This window comes from Monodon monoceros, unplaced genomic scaffold, assembly GCF_005190385.1.
Source record: "Monodon monoceros isolate NGI ecotype Baffin Bay Population unplaced genomic scaffold, NGI_Narwhal_1 Super_Scaffold_1, whole genome shotgun sequence".
NCBI lineage: Eukaryota > Metazoa > Chordata > Mammalia > Artiodactyla > Monodontidae > Monodon > Monodon monoceros.
The window spans coordinates 63,446,697-63,467,121 of record NW_021703765.1 but is presented as its reverse complement, the minus strand read 5'-3'; the positions used below and the strand labels follow the sequence as shown (position 1 = coordinate 63,467,121).

Sequence of the window (20,425 nt, the reverse complement as noted above, 5' to 3'; positions counted from 1 at the left end):
GCCCTTCTCCTGAACTCCCATGGCAGCCCTGGCCCCAGCCACATAACCCGAGTGAAAGCATGGAGGCAGAACATTGCAAGTGAGGCAACCAGTGTGATCAGAGCAGGTTTGTGTGTACACATATGTATGGAGGTGGGAGGTTAGGTTATAAGGAGGGGTGGGGTCAAGACTACTTGAGAGGGTACTAAGGGCATAAGTAGAGGTTTTAGACTGGAAATAAGGAATTTAAAGGGATTGCCTTGATAATGCAAAATTGACTGGCAGAAATCTTTGTGTGCTGGACTGGACTAGTGAGAATATGGGGAGAGGGAGGGAGTGGACATATAGCTATAGAGGAGAAATCTAAACTCGGTAACTGACTGACTTGCTCTTTGGAAGAGAAGTCAAAGATTATTTTAGTATGGATTACAGGGATGATAGAGAAGGGTAGTCCCTGAGAAAATCGAGAAGGGAAACATTTACAGGAAGACAGAGTTTGATTTTAGATGAAGTGAGCTAGAGCTTCTAGCAGGTTGTGAGGAATGAGGATGTGGGATTTTCCACATACTCAGCCTTTTCCAGTACTTGTTACTCCTATTACCTTAGTGACAGTTATTTCCCTCTCATAGTCTTCCTAGAGCCTGGGTTTAGCACTGTCCCCACAGCCAGGAGATAAGCCTCTCAGGCCTGGTATCCTAGTCACTTTGCAGGGCGTAGACCTTGATATCACTGGTACATTCATGATAGAGGCCATAATTTAGAACCTACCCCGGCTCTTCAGAGAGACATTGGCTTTCTGAGCTATGGGATTTCCAGCAAGGTTTACTTTCCAGCCAGGGCATATGGGTTTTGGGGGAATCCTGACTCACTTTCATTGGGCAATGAAATGCCAGGATGTTGGGGAGAGAAGGTTGCTGAAACCCAAGTTCATCCAAGGCCTCAGGATGTGCTTTGAACAGGCCTTGCTTCCATCATTCAACACCCTCCCCTTCCCCCATCGGTGGCCCCTGGTGTTTGAGGATAGCATTACCCTACCCGTCCTTTCTCTCCCTTTTGGGCTCAGACTTGGGAGTTCTGGGAGAGAGGTACAGTCTTGTATTAGGAATGCTGCCTGGGGTAGGGCCACCAAGGAGGGTTATTCCTATAGTGCAAAGCTTTCTCTTCATGAACTCCAAGACTAGAGTTGTCTGACTGTCATAGCATGGCTTGAATTTCCTGTGAATTTCCATTTTTCTTTCCTAATCTTTTATAGCACAGCTAAGCAGACTCACTGTCCTGTGCCATTAACTAGTTAGAATGCTTTTAGCTGTGTTTCATAGCAGACGCTAACTTAACCAGCTGAAATGGAAGAAAACTTGGTCTCTCACATAAGTTTTCTGGAGCTCAGATGGGCTTATGGTAGCTGGTATGTCATTGAGGATCCAAATTCTTTCCATCAAGCTACTCTTGTCCACTGCAGTCTGTTGGCTTTGCTGGGCAGTTGGCTCCCCTCAAAGAATGTCTGCTCAGTCCCAGGCTTTGTATCAGTATCCAGAGGATACTAAAGAGTGCTGAGTCTTTATCTTTTGGGGAAGCCATTTCCTAGAAGCTGCCCAATTTGTCTCTGCATCTCATTCCCATTCTTGAACCAATTGTTGATAAAGGGAATAGAACTATTGAATCAGTTTACTCCAATAAGTTATCTTCATTCCTGGAGTTTGTCTCTTTCATTCAGGCCAATGTACCTGACCTCCCTTCCATCTTAAGAGCCTGGCTTATAAGATACTTAACAGCTGTCTCCTGGAAGGCCTGGCTGTACTTTCCCATTTTTTCCCCCTACTTTTGATTACTACTAACTTTCCAAGTACTGGCTGCTCAACTGCTTCCTTGGGGGTGGGGGCACTATTCTTTCCTACCTGACCCCCCTCCTTAACTTCCACGAGGTTCTCTGTGGCCCTCTGCCTTTTTACTTTGAGGAGGCCTTGCACATCCTTCCAGTCTTGATTGCTTCTAAACTCATTTCATGCCTGCTAGACTTCCCAAAGTTGCTCCACATAAGATATCTTGTTAGCTGAGACATCATGTCATCAAGTCCTCCTGCCCTTACTCTATATCTGGCTTTTAGCTCTTGAAGACTGCATTAACTTCCTCTTTTGCCTGTACTCTTCCATTGCCCTTACTCTATATCTGGCTTTTAGCTCCTGAAGACTGCATTAACTTCCTCTTTTGCCTCTACTCTTCCATTCACCAAAATAGTTTTTGTGCCGTTTAGCTTCTGCTGTGCTATTCTTAGCAACACTCCTTTATTTCCTTCTGGCTCCATCTCACCAGTTATTGGCTAATGGCCTTGCCCTCTGCTTGGTGCCTGCATTTGTTCATTTCTGTCATACCAGCTTCTAAGTCTGAAAAGGAGGCCCTCACCGGCAGCTTCAAACCAATCCTCCCCACTCTACACCTATTAACTATTGGTTCAACATGAAAGGGAAGGTGAAAGGACAGACAGGAAAGATGGAATTAGATTCAGGTGTCTATGTTCTGCCACTGTTACTTGAGATTGTTTTCCAGCTTTTGTTTATAGAAACAAAGCATTTGTGAGAATTCTAAACAGGGCTTATTTCTGAAGTTGAAGAATCACTCAGCAAATCCTACTGCAGGGAGGGAGGGCTAATGAAGTTGAAGTACTAGGAAGAGACAGACCTCATGCTCAGTCCACAGAGCCAGGTTTGGTTGAAAAGCAACCTGCTTTCTTGTGTTCCTGGAAGAATATAGGGCAGGGTGGGCAGCTCCAGGTTTATAGGCTGCACCCTTAACACTCAGGCTGTACCCTTAACACTCAGGCTGTTTTTCACCCTTGTACTCAAAATCCACCCATCTTGCTCATTTCACCTGTGAATCAGAGAATGGCCTCATTATTTGACCCTCTAGTATGAAGTCAGAGTAGCTTTGCTGGCCCTAAATAGACAAGTATCGAGATACTGGGTGAGTTAACTTGAGGAGCTCAAGATTTGTCACCTCAGATTGGTGGGACTAAAAAACCTTAAGTGAGGAAAGGGGACTTGAGGCCATAGTTAGAGTATTATAGTAGAATCCTTTTCTCCAATGTTGTGCATGTAGTTAAGATGAATAATTAAAATAATTGTGAGTTGAGGAATGAGGTAGAGCACACAAGAAATCAGTTAACACAGGCACCAGAGTCTTGAGGGAAGTTTTATATGGAAAAAAATTATGGATTGAATCAGAACTCTAAGGCCCCATTTTTCCCTATAGGGGACTTTGACCTGGAGAACAGGAAGGCAACAAACCGCTGACTTTTACCCCAGTAAACAAATAGTTTTCACTAGGTGGGTTTAATTTTAGAAATTGCACACCATCATCTGGTATTAGCCACAGTCAATACTACCTGTAAGGTCAGCCCAGCCTGAACTGGCCCATTGGGGTCTTTAAGGCTCAAGAAAGAGGGCCATAGTTTCCTTCTCCCAAATGAGAGTTCAATTCCATAAGTTTTAAAGAAAAAACTTAAGATAATTTCCCTAAAAGAACCTAGTGAAGAGGAAGGGATTCAGGAAGAAATAAACACAGCAGTGCCATTCACTTCATTCACACACTTAGCATATGCAACTTTAATCAACCAAAAGAAAAAGTCCCAAATGTACAAGTGAAAAAAAGTCCAAACTGTTGACACAGGCTTAACTAATATCAGCTACTTTTATGTACAGCTGTATAAGTTCAAAAAAGCTATCCTATATGTATGTACAAAAGTTGTTTATACACAGGTCTGTACATAAGGGTCTATACATTTATTTCCTCAGAACCCTTAAGGTGCCACCTTTTGGTGAAGACACCAACACTTCATTCACATATCTTACAAAAAAAGACTGTTTCCTGTATTCAGGACTGACAACACTGCATCCTGTATTCACACCACGTAGGCTCCACTCGATTGGTTAATAAGTTCCTTCCATCATAATGCAGACAACACCAGGTACCTGGGTGCCCTTAAACAGCTTCGCACAGAGTGCTACAAAGTAAAAGCCCATAAACCAACATGAGATGAGGAAGCAGAGTCCTGACCAGGGTGCCACCAAAAGGTCCAGGCTTAGACAAGCCTGCTGCCCTGCTCACTGTCGGTACTCCAGTTCATCTACACTGATGACTTTGGCGGGCATGGAGGGCAGGGGCTGCTGTAGCACATCTGAGCCAAACCATTTGGCAAGGCCCACGGGGGAGCTGCTCCTCTGGCTGGGGCGGTGCTCTAGTTGGGAGTGCACATGAGGCAGGCCTGACCGGCTGGGCACATTCTGAGGCGTCGTCTGAACGCTGACAGCAGCTGCCTGGGAACCAGACCCTGGAGGATGAAGAACTGTGGCGATAAGAACGTTATCATTCAGAGCACAAGGAGGGGAGGTAGTTCTCTAGCAGGCCCTGCTTCACTCAAATCCTATCCATGAAACTCCAAACAGAATTCTTTACCACGTGATTGATTCTAGGCTTCTTTAGGAAATTCCTTTGCAAAATGCCAGAAGACAGTACCTTAAGAAAGCTGAGCTATTCAGAAGCAATCCATATTGAGAGCCCATCCTAGATGACATGCCCACTACTTCCCAAGACAAGCAGAAGCAATGACATAAACTGGTGAGAGAGCATCTACTCTCGGCAGTCCCTATGCTGAATCTGTCAGAAGGATTCTCAGCCTCCTCTCCTAAGAGGCAAAGGGACAAAAGAAAACAAAAAAGCCAGAGCACACCTGGCTCTCCCACTGTCTTCACAGGAATTCCAAATCCCACAGAGGTCGGTTTACTTCATCCTATTCTCTGATTACACCCTTATCCCAGTCTTGCTAGGGTGAATGGTCAGTGTCATTTTATCCCCTTCACTGGAAACTGGTTCAAAAACTTTAAGCCTGAGCCCATCCTCAGCTCACCTGGCCCATTTCTGAACTTACCTGAGCGCTGTAGCTGCTGTTGCATCATTGCCAGATGCAGAGGTGTCCCAGGACGAGGGTTTAGGAGAGGGTGACTAGTGGCAGGTAAAGGGTAAAAGGGTTGACCCAGGATTGGGCCAGATAGTCCCTGTAAATGAGTCAGGTCCATCCCAGGAGGAAGCACACCTATTGGGCAGAAAGAAGAAACTGGTGAGAAATAATCTACCTGGAAATTTTCAAGCCTGACTATACAGTTTTGCTAATCAGAAAGTTTATTAAGAATGAAGAATGCTCAATGCTAGGTTCCAATCTTTTAATCGACTAAGGGATAGATCAGATTGGACCCACTGGTTAAAATGGAAAAAACCTAGTAACATCTTTTTAGGGATGAAAACCATCAGTTCTAGCAACTGTCATCATGCCAGGTCAGAAACTCACCAGCTTGGAGCAAACTTGGAAGATGCTGTGGATGTACTCCCTGGGCCAGCATCCTTTGGACCAACCCTGGGTGAAGCTGGTGAGCAGGCCGAACGATGGGGACATGGGGGACAAGGGGGACTTGGTGGACAGGGCGGAGAAAAGGTGTTCCTGGAACTGGGGATGCCAAGGTGGGTGTTTTTCTCCCAGTTGCTTTAGGTCGATAATCTTGTTCTTTGGTGTAACGACTGGTCTGTGATAGTGGGGTGGAACATGAAAACCGCTGTAGGGTTGATAGTTTGGGATTTGTAGTGGGAGAAGAGTCTCGATCAGCAGTGGGCACAGAGCTGGATGACAGGAGGTTCTCTGTAAGGATCCAGAAAGAGAATATTTTGGTATTGGCAAACTTTTCTCAAACACATTGTCCTCCCAATGATCCAGTAACTCACTTCTTAGAAAGCTCACAATCCTTATTTGATCCCCTCAACAGATTTAGAGGATTGCATCGTAGGGACCATCGTTTGGCCTTATGAACAGGCCTAGTCAAGGTCATGGGTAGTTAAGGACAGACCTGGGAGTAGACCCCAAGTTTTCCAGTCTTCCAACACCTTGCTGCAAGAGTTTATTTTTGCTACACTCTAAAAAACCAAAGACTCTGAAGTTGTAAATGAGATAACTTTTAAGAAGCCCACATCTTTGTTCTTATAACCTTCCCAATCCAGGAATAGCTATGGGCAAGCAAGCCTGGCATATCAGGTCTGGTGGTCTAACTCAGCTGGGCACCCTGGTCTGCCCATATGCCTGTGGTCTGCATCTGTGTGGGAGCTAGTCCTATCCTAGTCAGCTGCTTGGGATTAACATGCTTTTTAGTCTAAGGGGAAAATCAAGTGAGTAAAATTATGCAAATCCATCACAACTGAAAGCTTAAAGAGTAATTATAGTCTGGTGAAGGAATCTGAACTGCCTTTTAGTAGGACCAACAGGATTTCTTTCTTTTTTTTTTTCTCAGAAGCTTTCTCACAGGCAAAAAGCTCTCAGACCAATACTCTAGACCTATGTAAACCTCACTCATTAGAATCTGTTTCACTATGTCCTTAAAATCCCAACTGTGCAACCCCTAAAAACCTCTTACATTTTCTACATATTTATAAAAGGCTCTCACACACCTCCTATATGCTTCACTCATTGCAGATTTTATTAGATGATTAGTCTCCACAGACTGGAGAGAACCTTTCAGAAATAAACCTGGTTGAACTTTTATTAATTTGCCAAATAAATGTACTAATAATTCAAGCCAAAATAAGGATCCTAAACTAATGCTTGTTCTTCCTAATACCAGCACTCATGCCTGCCACTGTTAGATTGGTCAGAATTTCAAGTGGCTTAAGTAACTGTGAGCTGGTCCAACCCTTCTCACTGTTAGACACAACTGTGGTCCAAAGCAACCAGGGGTCTTGCCCAGGGCTTTGCAGGCTGATGCTCTGTCACATACTTTATTGGGCAGTACATCCTCAACAGCTCTGCAGTACCTTCACTGGGCTTCTGAGTGTCCTCTTTACTGTCACCAAGAGCTGCTTTTCCAGATGCTGGCTCCTCCTTGCTTTTCTCTTTGCTCTCGTACATCTTACGAATCACTGAGGTAGGAGTGAAGGAAGGAGAAAGCTGCAGAGAAAAACAGTATTAACACATTCTTTAAATGCCTTTCCTAATCAACTGGCCAAACTACTGAAGCTGAAGAGTCCCCTTCTGGCTACATGTAGCAGAGGCCAACTCCAACGTTCTGGTCTCTAGCTGCTGGAAGAAAAGCAACAGGATGGGCCAAATAGGCGGTGGCCCAAGTGCACCATCCCATGCTCACAATTTCATCAAAACGTAGATTTAGCTCTAGCATAAAGGTAATTGAAGCACAGAAGCTTCAACCTACCTGTCTGCGGTGATGGGGATCTGCCTATGGCAGCCTCTGCTTCAGGATTAGGCTGGGAAGGGGGAAAGAACGTGGCCAGAAGCATACCCTGCTACAGCAGCCCTCCCAGCTAGGAAAGGACATTTCAGCGACAACCACAGAACCTAAATTTCTCTATACTCGTAATGTTTCCCATCTTAACCTGGCTACCAGAAAATCCACAATTATGTTCTTAAAGGTATCCTCAGCCACCAGTACTCACTATTTGGGGTCATTTGTTCCCACCTCTTTATTGCCTACTTTTACATTGATGATTTTATTATGCATGCAACTTTTCTCATCAAACAATCCCAAATCCTTGATGACAGGAGACAGGGCATGAATTATGAACAGAAAAGCTCTTAGATCCTGCCTTCAGGGTGCTTAGTGCAAAGACCCACTTGAGGTCCTGAAGTACAGAGCAATAGTCTTTTCCCCTTATCAGCTTTGACTAGGTGATAAAGGTCTGTGGGGGGATGAAACCTAAAAAAGGTAAATAATGCTGTTACACGAGTCGGCTGTAAAACTTGACTTGTCACCACAAGTAAGCAAACCTCTCTATCCCAGCCTTAACTTGTATTGAGACCTGAATCTGAATTCGTGAACTCCCACCATGTTTCTCTGGACTTCCCATGCTCCAAGCCCAGTCACCTCACCTCCTCCTATCCTTACCCCTGTCCTCCCCTGCTCCCCACTCCAATTCTTCATTTGTTTGAACATATCACACCACGCTGTATGCTCTGGCCCTTACTTGTCTATCTGCTGGAACACACTTTCCCCAAGGTAGGGGCTTCACTAGAACTTAGAATCCTGAGTTAGACTGTATCCTAAGAGGGGAGGGCCTAATAAATAGGCAGGCATAAAAGTCTATTAAATCACTGACTCCTGTGGAAGGCACTCAAGGACATTTTGGGGTACACAGTGATCCAACATAGGCACAACCAAACAGGGAGAAGCCTAGGAGTCATTCATAAAGGCAAAGGTCACTGACCATGCTTGTGATGGAGGCGGCTGGGGCAGGGGAAGAGGAATTCCCTCCGTGCACAGGTGCTGGTGACTTGGTCACTCGCGGTTGCCTGTGAACAAACCAGTTATCAGTGTGAGCCCCAAGCTACTCAAACTCCAAGTTCTAAAACCACATAAAACTCAAGGCCAGCCTAGGAAGCATCCCATTTCCTTTCTTCAATTCAATTTCCCAAGCATTTAATAAGTGTCTAACATATGCAAAACCATGTGCTAAGTTCTGAGGAAAGACAAAAGCTTAATGATACATGGTCCCAGGCCTTGCAAGAACTCTCATCTAGTGGGGGAGATACTTACAAACCTAAGGCAAACAAGGAATGTCAATATTAGGGTACCAACAAAGTACAATGGGAAAATGAGGGGTAGAAGGAATGAGAGGATACCCCTACGAGGCAGGGACTTTGCAAAAGCTTCTCTTGGAAGGAGCTGCATTGAGTGTGCCAATGATAAACTGCAGACGGAGAACAATGATTCAGGTAGAAGGAACAGGTACAGGGACTCGGGAAGGCCTTGGGAATGTAGGGTTATCCAGGGCTAGTGTGTAGTTTACTTGCTGACTATTCCAGTGAGGTAGGCTAGGGAGGGCCTTTATTCTGTAGGGCAGGCTGTGCTCCAGAAGGTAGGGAGCAACACTGAGTAGTACAGTGCCTGGCATAGAAGTGAGGCTCTGTGAGACACTGATTCAAGTCAAATAGAGCACCAAGACTTTGAGCTATTTTAGGACCCAGTTACATGAAGCATTCCCCGCTACTCCTGGTCTACACACAGGGTTGGTCCCAGGCTTCCCAAATAAAGTTTAAAAGAGCAGACTTCCCTTCTCTCCCCAGACATCCTACTTATTCTCTCTTAACTTGGAAGAAAACAGGAAACAGTTGATGATGACATAAACAGGCTGAGACAAGAATGAACTATGTGAGCTCACTGGCTAATCAAAGCTTCACTGCATTTCAGCCATGTCAGACCTTGTTCTGCAAAGGCCAAAGCTCCAAGTACAGTCAGTGATTCTGGAAGTTCTCTGACTCATAAGCAGATGGGAATCCTAAACTCATGGCTTCTTTCCAGTCTGTACCAGGTAAGCGCCAGTGCTGCCACCCTGAGACTCTATGAGTATGACGACAAGGGGAGAGAGAGACAGTAGTACTCTGGGTGACTAAGAGGTAACCTCCAATCTGGTGGTTCTGCACGACCTATCATTTATTCCTTCTGATAAACATACTTAAGCACCTACTATGTGCTAGACACTGTTCTAGGTGCTGGGGATACAGCAGTAAACAAAACAAAAATCTCTGGCTTCATTACATTCTTGTGTTTGCAAGGTAGAGGGGTTACTATGGGCAGGGAGACAGAAAAAAATATGCTAGAAGGTGATAGGTTCAATAAAAAAATAAAGCAAGGCAAGGAGAAACCACATCTGTTGGGGGACACAACTGTGTACAGGGTATTCAGGGAAGGCCTGCCATTTGATCTAAAAATTGAAGGCTCCACTGACAGTGACTTGGATCTACCTGCTAGCTTCAAGTAAGTCACATTTTAAAAACCTAAGTTTCTGTATCTGTAAAATGCAGTTCTTTACCCCATCTACCTCACAGAGTTGTTGCCAAGAGCAAATTAAATTGTGGATATCAAAAGTGCTTTGAAGGTCAACAAATCGTTACGTTGTAGAGAGAAGTCCAGTGAAGGGGCTTGGCAGACCAGTCCTGAGCTCTGTTTAGGCTGAGGGCTATAGATCAGATACATTTATGCAAGGGAATGGGGTACTTACTGGTCCCAATGTTTTCTGAAAGTTTCAACATACAAAACCAGCTAAAGGAAGACACTGAGACAGCAATTTTAATAATCACATCAAAACAAATACGGCTTAAGTACCAAATACTATATGGGGCAGGAGTACAGTGTTCAAGGATGCACACTTTGGTGATAAAACTAAAAATACGAAGGTGGTGATTACTTTTACAGACTGGACAATGGTCACTTCTGGAGAAAAGGGGTATTATCGGGATAAGGCACAAGGAGGGCTTCTGGGTAGCTGACAAGAGTTTACCTTACAATAAGCCATACATTTGCTTCATGCAGTTTTCTGCTTATTTTATTTTACAATAAAAAAGAACAATATTGCTACCCTTTCCTCCCCAACTTATGGTTCATTTCATTTCACTACTTGTTGAAACTAGTGGAGAGAATGGGAGGAGAGTGAAGTCAGTAATCATTTGTTAACAGCTCTGACCAACAAACCTGAATCAAGGCACAGTTTGATACTCAACAAGGAATCTGAGGGGGAGGAAGCTAGGTGTAGTTTTACTTTTCATCATTTCATAAGCATAACTGCAAATAAGTAGCTCTGCTAGCTACATCTGTAAAAACGAATCCGCTAAATGAAAAATATAAATAAAATTATATGGGATGAAAAGCCTATGCCCCTGCACTAGAATTCAATCATACGATTTCCTCTACTGAACATTCAGGAGATGGAACTGTCACCATATATTGTATAATATATCAGTGTGTAAAACAGAAGTTATACTATGGATAACTAATTTGCAAATCTCCACAAGGGTAGGATTAATAATTTACCTGTTTCTGAATCCATCTCTGGTTCTGTCCACCTGTGGTTTGCCAAAACCAGGCTGGTAGAAGTTTGCTGCCTGCACTGCAAGGTCATGTGGCAGGGCCAGTCCCTCCAAAGCTGCCTGTTGCAATTCTAGCTGGCTCATCTGCTGAACAGAAGTGGCAGAGGGGGGTCAGCAGAAGAATGACAGTCAGTGCACTTTCTACAAAGGTCTCTCTTTGCTCTTTTGGGAAAGGTATGTTTAAGCAGCAGCTGAGAGAAATTAGATACTGCAAACCTGACTAAACTATGCTGCCATCCACTGAACAGAATTTTAGCTATTTAAGTATGACATAATTTCACCAATTTTCTAGCCTTCACTGAGCTTGAGTTATAATTCAAAACCACTTCCAAGCATTGTAGCAATTTAATTCTCTATCCCACAAGCAACAATAAGGGTAAAAAGCAAGCAACAGATTAAGTTTGAGAAAGAGCTCAGCCAGACCTGGGCTGTGACAGGACTCATGGGCTTGCGCATGCCTTGGAATGGATCTCCGAGAAGCTGCTGTGGTCCTGGTGTGAAACCTGTTGGGAAGGTTAAAGATTCAGTGCGTGTCAAGATAGCACCTGTCCCTCCAAGAGGCATTATCACCAATGCATGCTGCTCCTCACTGAACACCATCTCTTTCAGGAAGTACTGATTTCCTGGGCTGATGATGTCTCTCTTCTTCTGTGGACCTCAATCAGAGCACTTAATGACTCAAACTGCTGGTATCTATCTTCCCAGCTAAGCTGTCAGTTTTGTTTCTTTCAGAGCCGAGACCTCTATCTGGGAGAGAATAGCTTTTCTAGCCAGTGATTTGGCCCACTGCAACCACATCATCTGATACCAAAGCAGAGGCCAGTGCTCTGAGGTTCATACTCTTTCCATTATATCTCCCTAATTGTGGAAAGATTACAAAAACTTCCTCTCAAGGTATGACTGGCAGGGGCCAGAGCAGCCAGCAGCCTAAAGTGGTCGCAGGTGCAGGAACACTGAGATTGTGTACAACACTTTGCTAAGACAGCTTTCTGGAAGTGCTTCTTCCATTCATGTTCTGAATTAGCCACAAGACCTCCCAGTTGGTCGTGTACAACTTCACCAGGTTGGTGGAGAGCCACTACTCTGACTTCTCTATTAAGGAAAAACCTACGGAGCCAAATTAACTTTTCTAGATTGAATTCCCAAAATAAGGAAGATGACTAAAAAGCTGGATCCAATTTAGATCAACCTCAAGAGAAAAAGTACAAAACTTCAACATGAACCTATTTATCTAGAAGGGCAGCTGGATAATAAACTATCTTCCACATCTGTGTCCTTACCACCCCCTGAAAAAATCATAACAAATTAACACATTTCTTTTTAAACTCTTCAAGGATACCCATGAAAAAGACTTTGCCAGTTTTAAGGGAGAGGTATAACCTAGGGGAAGGGGAGGGGAAATGATAACAGATAGGCATCTACGCACAAAAGCATTTACCAATTGGTGATGGTATTCTGGGACGAAGATAGTCTGCTGAGGCTGCTCTCGTCTGAAACACCTGTGACAAGGGAGGAGAGGGTGCTCTTTGGCCCAGTAAAGATGTCGTAGGCTCCAAGCTCCCCATAAGGCCACTCAGAAGATTGGAAGAAGCAGGTCTCTGAACAGGTGGACCCAGAAGTTCCTAAAGGCAGAAAAGTCAAATCCTTGTGAACAAACCTAGTTCTTCCTCCTAGTCAGAGGTTGCCAATGATGAATCTCCCTCCTGTTGCACAAAAGGACTTGGCACATGTACATTCAACAAATTTCTCTGAATGTTCAGCTACCAACATTTCCTTTAAGTTAGTGCTACAAATATAAGTTACATACTTTAAATTTCCATAGAAATTGCAAACCTGCAAACTGGAAACCAAGCGCTTACTTCATCATCTTTTTTAGCCACCTACCCACCCCACATTGAGATTAACAAGCGACACAGAACTATGTCAGGCAGCAACATCGTATCCTTCATTGCCGGGCAACATGGATCATTCTCTAAGGCCCAAAGGTGGACCACTACACAAAACCAGTTCAGAGGACTACTGTTCAGGACTCCAAGGCCTCGGTATAAGATTGTGAAGTACCTGCAAGATGTTCTTAGGGACAGGCTGGCTTGGAATCTCAGCAGGGGACATCAAATGGCTTTCAAGCGTTCGCTAAAAAAATCAAAGGAAAACTGGTTTTAACCTTCTTACATACTAAACTTATTAATTGGGGACCACCACAAGAAAACATAAAAACTCCCCAGGGAGTTGGCACTTAACAGCAGAATGATGTCCATATCACAGAAAAGTCAGATCAACTTGTCCCACTCTCTCATCACACAGGTCCCAAAGATCTCGGAACAGAAAGAATTTTCACATGTACGTGCAAAGTCCACTCAGAGACCCTCAGACAAGGTCTTTTCTGTGGTAACCCTAAGTCCATTTTACTATTTCTAACACTGTGACCAAAAGAAGGGGAAAAGAAAATGGTGAAACAGGGGAACACTTATTTACTGAGAAGCCACAAGTAGGAAATTTTTTTTTTATTTGAGGCAACCTTTGCTACCCATTGTCTTTAACAAGATTTATAGACCACAGATGGTACGAAAAACCTAGTAACAACATGTGAGTTTAGCCAAAATTGTTATATTTCAGAGTTTCATATTTCAGGAAATTTAAACTTAATTATTTTTTAACAAGCTACTCCAAATGGGTCTCATATACAGGGCAATATTCATATCCTCCACTTTTAGCTCTTTTAATGCAGCAGCAGTTATATTTTGCATCGAACTTATATTACCTCTGGTGCTTCAGGACATCCTTGTGTCCATTTAGCTCTGCCTGAAGTGCTTTCTCTGTCAGTTTCCCTTCTACAAGCTGGAACTGCCAAGGTCCACAGCAATGTCCTCGGGAGTGACAAATAGCCCAAAGATATCCAAGTGTTCCATTGCTGGTTTTGGAATTGGAACTGACTGTAAATGATTTTAATAAGATCTCCTCAAGAGTCATTTAATTCCGTTTAACAAAAACAAATAGGCGGGCTTCCTTGGTGGCGCAGTGGTTAAGAATCCGCCTGCCAAGGCAGGGGACACAGGTTCGAGCCCTGCTCTGGGAAGATCCCACATGCCGTGGAGCAGGCCTGTGCGCCACAACTACTGAGCCTGCATGCCACAACTACTGAAGCCTGTGCGCCTAGAGCCTGTGCTCCACAACAAGAGAAGCCACCACAATGAGAAGCCCGTGCACCGCAATGGAAAGTAGCCCCTGCTTGCCGCAACTAGAGAAAGCCCACGCCCAGCAACGAAGACCCAACACAGCCAAAAGTAAATAAATAAAATAAATAAATTTTTTTTAAAAAACAAAAAAAAACAAATAGGCAACTTTATACTACATGGCTTACTATATTTGGAGGATAGTGTCTACAATTTAATTTGAAATAGAGTTTAGACTGAACCAACATGTCCTATTTTGGGGATAAACAACATGATTGAACCAAAACAGAGGCAGATCAGAAATAGTATACATAACACAGTCACAGTAACTAAAAGCTTGGAAGAATTCCATGACTTAAACAACAATATGCAAATCAAGTAATATTTTGGGATAATGCCTGGTGCACTTATTACATTATTTTCTTGTTGCTTTCTTTTCTAGGTTGAGTTTGTGTTACTCTTTGCCTAGCACCTTAAATTATATCATCCATTCCTTTATGCGTGTGTTTGAGGCTCATTCCCTCAGCTGAAGCCAGATATATTTCAGAGCACTGAAACCCCAACATCATACCAGTTATCCTCACAACTCCGGGTCAACTGTGTTAATATCAAACCCTAGAATCATATCTGAAAGAAGATGTTCAAAAGCATCAGGTAAACTGTTGAATTCCCCTGCTCCCATTTCTTTACTTACACTAAAAGTGGCTATTTACAAGATTTGACCCCTACCACTGTAGTCAGCACGTAATCACCATGACATAAAGGTACTGGGTTGACCAAAAAGTTTGTTTGGGTTTTTCCGTTAAATCACAGAAAACCCCAAATGGACTTTTTGGCCAACCCAATAACAAGAAAGCAGAACAGGATAGTCTGCAGTCCTGTAATCTGGTCCTCATTTGAAAGCATTTATATCTAGTAATTCTTTGCATGGAAATTATCTAAAGCAGCTTACAAGGAACATTCCCCTACTACTGGCATGGTGTGGTCAGATACACAGAAATAAGTCTATCTTATACCTATCTGAGATGCCTCCTTTCAGAGGCAGAGAGTCAGGTAGGTAGGCCAGGAACAATGGCGTCTGTTAGGATCTAGCACTAACAGCTGGTCAGAAAAGAAACATCAAAAATCAGCTGCCCTCCACTGGTACAAGGCACAATGAAACAGCTACTTCTCCCATGGTTAACCTATAGCTCTCAGACAAGAAGGTGTCAGGAAAAACAAGAGGCAAAACTCAGTTTGGTAAATTTGCTATAACATAGCAACTAGAGTAAGTCTATGTTTTTATTTATTATTCAGATTTACCATTTCCCTTTCACTTTGTATCATCAAGGGTTAGCAACAGTAACACATAGACCATGGCTGAGAGGCGCCCTCTAAATGTGTTATGACAAAGACCAGTATGTGCTACACACCTGCATTTACTGACATGCAGTCACCTTGTAACCCAACTTCATGTCTAAAGGTGTTTTATAAGTTTGGAGTCACAGCTTTTTTTTATTAGTAAATTAACAGAATGCAACTGTCCTGAAAAATTCATCTTAGATACTTTACAAATGATATGTATACCTGTCAACTGCCTAATCAAGAAAGCAAGTAATCTCAGGTATCTGGGAGTAATTAGAAGTTGTGAAAAGATTTTACTCTAAAAATATGGTAAGTTACTTTAACTTAAGTAGCTGAATAAACAGAAAACCTTCTCTGGAGCTCATTCCAAAAGGTATGTTTACACCTTTTTTTTTCAGCAGTGAGTTAAGATAAGCAAGTTATGTCTGAATCTTTCAATCGCTGTACTGTCATGCACAGTAACTACAGATTAACCACAAGCCTGCTTTTTCAAGTAACAAACAGTATAGCGATAATTAAAAAACACACAAAAGTAGCAAGGACCAACTGACTACTAAAGAATTTCCAACTTACTCAGAATACCTTTTTTAAAAGCCATTTATTGGGTGGGAAGTGGAATAGAAAGAGGGAAAAGGAGAAAAGGTTGGGGTTTCTGCCAAATACTTACGCTGACTTTGGGCTGAGAAGGCAAAGTCCCACTTGCCTTCATGGTGCTCACTAGCTTGTTGAATGCAGTCATATCTCCATCTTTTCTGAGCTGTCGATTGCTGGTCACAGTACTCAGGGTCTCCTCTAAATGCTCTGCCATAAAGGGAGTTGAATTCTTCACCTGCTGGTCCACCTTCAAGCCCTTGAGCCCTGCTTCTACCTCTTCCACTGAAAGCACAACCCCTGAATGTGCTGAAAGGTTGAAAAAAGTCCAGGTTAAGCGAAGTAAAGGAATATGTGGGAGGAATTCTCTTTGTATACCATGATGGTTAAGGTGAAAATAATTTATTTCACAGTTGAAGTGAGGTGGTCAGAAAAGGCTGACACCAAAAATAGACAAACTGAAGGCACTGAGATCCTGCAGGAGGACTTCTTATAATGAGTCTTTTGGAGACTTATTACCAGGGACAGGAATCCCAGATGGCCCAACATGAGAAAGAGTGCTACCTGCACTATGGTTATTGTATCACGAAGGTTGTATGTTGAGGGCTTAATAACCTAAGCAAGAACGTGGCAGACTGGGGCAGAGGCGTGAGGAGCTGCCAAGTTATGCTCGGGAGGACTACAACATTCACGAGAGTGTTATACTCAGGCTCCAGGTAAGGAGGACTTAGAAGAAAAGTTCTTACCATGGAGCTTGTGACCCAGTGACTACCAGATTCTCAAAGAGGTGGTACTGTTTGATAAAAAGTGTTTTTGAAGAACATTAAACAAAACCCACCATTATCTGACTTTTGATGAGATAGCAGTCTGTTAGAACCAATTCTGCCATTAAGACAGAGCATCCAAATGTTTCAAATATCTAAAGCAGACTCTAATAAAAACTTACAGCTCTCTTTAAGCTTTTCTTTATTTGCAGAAAGGCTGGAAAGGAGAGGTTTTAAATCCACTTTGGCTTTCTGTAGCATTTCTAGAATATCCACTTTATTTTCAGCATGGTCTTCTAATGGTATAGGAGCAAAATAATTCCCCGAGTTCTGTCCAGGAGAGAGGATGGCTTGTTCCAGACCTAGTATTGCAAGTAAATATATTCATAATTAATTGGTCCCAATAAAGCACAGAAACATATCTTCAACAGTATTAAAAGGACACCAATTGAAGGGTTTTTTCAGTATCCAGAAACCCTTTAATGGACCCCTGACTAATGAAGACAAAATGAACCATATCAGGGAAAGCTCAAGTCTACATCCAAGACCAGAACCTGAAGCAATTTTACCTGCAAGTCTCTCCAGCTCTTCATGTGGTGTTGACCCAAGACTGCTGGATCGGCTTCCTGATCGGCTCGGGTTAGAGAACCACCTACTAAATCGACTGGCAGAGACTGACCCTTCTCCCAAAACATCTTCTATCATCTAAAGGGAAAGATAAAAGAAGCTAAGATAATAGTTTCTAGGTGAAAAGGACAAGAAGGTTCAAATTTTAAGAAAGGGTCACTTACTTTGAAACTTCCTTTGATGCTGCTGACCTGAAGGCAAACACCCTCAGAACTTAGGATTCTGATCATCTTTAACTTTTCTTCCCCTCCTGGATCATTTCTGAGTAACCCAAACTTGGGCATAACCAACCATGTATTCTCTAAGCATATAAAGCAAAACATCTGTGCTATAGAAAGTGTTCTGGTTTTCTATCTTTGCCTCATTAGAAAATCCATCAATGTTCTAAGAGGGTATAGTTTTGAAATCAGAATCAGCACCAGAGTAAAGCATTCCATTGCCAAGCTGATGAGTGACCTTCAACTAAGCATCAGGTATGGAGAGCTGATGAAAGAAAACCATTGCTTCAGACTTCAGCAACCTCAAGGTTGTAATGAACATCATGAAATCCAATGCTGACAATTTCAGAACCCAAAAGCTAAAAAGTAGAGCTCATAAAGATCATATTTCCAAGTCATATTTCCTAGTCAAAGTCCAAGTCAGAATGTGAAAGATGAACTTTTAATTGATCTCTAATATCTGTTTGAACTTAATGGAAAGTTTTCAGGTGTTAGTTTTCTTTTAAATCTGACCTCCATAGTTTTTGGTTTAATAATAAGAGCAATTAAATGATGCACTATGATCAGAAGTAATTTCTTCAACGTTGTTTCATAACAGCAATTTCTATTACCAACCCTTCTTAAAAACTAAATTTAAGCATTGAAAATGAAATTTTCAGTTGTACCCTATTATAAATCTAATTAAATATCCAAAATGACCTTTATGCAGTTCTCTTATCAATATTTAGAAAAGACAAGATAAAGCAAATATCAATCCCCAAATGAGGCACATCCTTGACAATAAGGCATAAACAGAAAACAGGTTTTTCTCAAGACTGGTACATAGATGACAGAGTTAGGGACTTTGTTTTATCTGAAGTCTAAAACCCCCAGTTTCTAGTCAAAGTTCAGCAGTGGAAGGTTAGATTTATTCTTTTATTCTTATCTGGAAGAATTTTCTCATAACACATACCCAATCTAAGCCACAAATAATTCTCTTGAACACAAGACCGAGACATTGATTACTTGTGGTACTTCTATTTTCTTAGGTATTATTCAACAGTTTCAATCACATTCCACTTGTAGACTCTCATACCTTAAATAATGCTGACTTTTTCTTTTTTCTTTTTTTTAGGGCAAAGACCAATTTTTTTATTGGATTTGGCTTTGACAAGTACTGGCAAACCCTGCAGACATGAATACAAAATGATTGTAAACAAACAGGCTGTGCCAGCAAATGCTGACTTTCAAGTCCACTAATTTGCAATCATTAAATTATAGGGGAAGCATTATAGTGATGTTTCACTGTGAAAAATTGGGAATTGTACCCAAAACCCAACCACCTTGGTGATAAACAGGAATTTTTAAAAGTAAAAGCTACAGCTTTTTAAAATATTTTAATTTTGAAAAGAGTTTGAAATTTTAAAAATAGTAAAAATAGCTTTGCACTTTGTTTTTATTTCCTCTGATCATACTGTATAGGAAAAAAGCCAGAAGATACCCAGGAGGAACATGAAAAAGTAAAGGAAGTGAATATAAGGTATCTGGACATTTTCTAAAGATTTGACAGTAAGTGTTAAGAAAGTCATTTCCATATTTTGATCAGTGACCAACTTTGTTAGAGAAGCTAAGTTTTATTATAGCTAAAACATAAGTAGAGACAGTCGCTTTTACACACCACTTACTATAAATGCCAATTTCAAGAAGCTAGAGCATTTTGAACCCAAAAAGAATCTTAAGAGTTTATCTAGTCAGTCATTTTTTTACCATAGAGCCAGCAGGGATACTCTAATACCAGTCCCTCCCTCCCCTTATGCACATTGGTACTCAGCTGACTGCTGCTACATCCCACAGCCTAAGCTAGTCAAGAAGAGGAGACTGTGAACTGCAGTCTGGTATGTTTCAGCTGCTCTTTCTAGACTACATTTTTAATAGCATTTTTAAGGTAACCTATATGACTGTTAGTTTGGTCCGTTAAGGGTCATTTAGACTAGTCATATCCTAGGATTCATATTATTCTGATACAGATATTGTGAAATATTTTTGCTCTTTGACAATTACTAAGTTTTACTAATCAATGCTTTTCTTTCATTACTTTCCACTTTTATGGAAATTTCCATATTTTTGTATTTGTTTCACTCTAGTTTGATTTTTCTTTGGATTTGTAATGAATGCATTTAAGGCTACACACTTTCACCTTAGCACACTTTTGATTATTTCACCAAGGTTTTTCTATGTCATGCTCCTGTTCATCACTCTACATAGTTTAGGATTTGTTTTGATTTCATTTTTCTTCATTCAAAATACTTCTATGGGGCTTCCCTGGTGGCGCAGTGGTTGGGGGTCCACCTGCCAATGCACGGGATGTGGGTTCGTGCCCTGGTTCGGGAGGATCCCACATGGCGCGGAGCGGCTGAGCCTGTGCTCCGCAACGGGAGAGGCCGCGGCGGTGAGAGGCCCGCGTACCGCAAAAAAAACAAAAACAAAATACTTCTATGTACCTGTTATGTATCAGGTACTGTAGTAAGAGCTGCATATCTAAAATCAGCTCATTTTTAATTACATAACTGAAATTATTTGCACATGTGATCTAAATTTTCATTTTGTACAGATTTTCGTGGCTGTCAACTTCTAACGTATTGCAGTGCCAGTAAATATAGCTTAAAAATATAGGTGTAATTCTGTTTATGCCAATTAATACCCAACATCTGTGGGGCCTACTAAGTGCCAGGTACTATACCTCAAACAGTTTATATCATTTGTCAGTTGATATTCAAATCTTATATAGCCCTTCTTTTTCCCAATTGACTGGTCATTTTCTGAGCATTATAATAGAGTCCA

General features: G+C 42.0%; 1 protein-coding gene across 5 annotated transcripts in view; it reads right to left on the bottom strand.

The window, feature by feature from the left end:
• Positions 1–3,548: 3,548 nt before the first annotated feature.
• Positions 3,549–20,425, bottom strand: part of EIF4ENIF1 (eukaryotic translation initiation factor 4E nuclear import factor 1) — a 42,743-nt gene continuing 25,866 nt past the window's right edge. For 3 of the 5 annotated variants that reach the window (XM_029233746.1, XM_029233726.1, XM_029233760.1), the window contains 12 exons: positions 17,330–17,465; positions 16,943–17,122; positions 16,073–16,305; positions 12,950–13,021; positions 12,327–12,510; positions 11,312–11,391; positions 10,833–10,975; positions 8,230–8,314; positions 6,826–6,958; positions 5,318–5,662; positions 4,901–5,065; positions 3,549–4,318 (listed from right to left, as the gene is read on the bottom strand). In XM_029233746.1, coding sequence (XP_029089579.1) covers positions 4,077–4,318; positions 4,901–5,065; positions 5,318–5,662; positions 6,826–6,958; positions 8,230–8,314; positions 10,833–10,975; positions 11,312–11,391; positions 12,327–12,510; positions 12,950–13,021; positions 16,073–16,305; positions 16,943–17,122; positions 17,330–17,465 — 1,998 coding nt within the window. In that variant the 3' untranslated portion in view covers positions 3,549–4,076. The remainder of the gene's footprint in view (positions 4,319–4,900; positions 5,066–5,317; positions 5,663–6,825; positions 6,959–8,229; positions 8,315–10,832; positions 10,976–11,311; positions 11,392–12,326; positions 12,511–12,949; positions 13,022–16,072; positions 16,306–16,942; positions 17,123–17,329; positions 17,466–20,425) is intronic. The other 2 variants (XM_029233752.1, XM_029233737.1) reach the window with 2 other exon arrangements.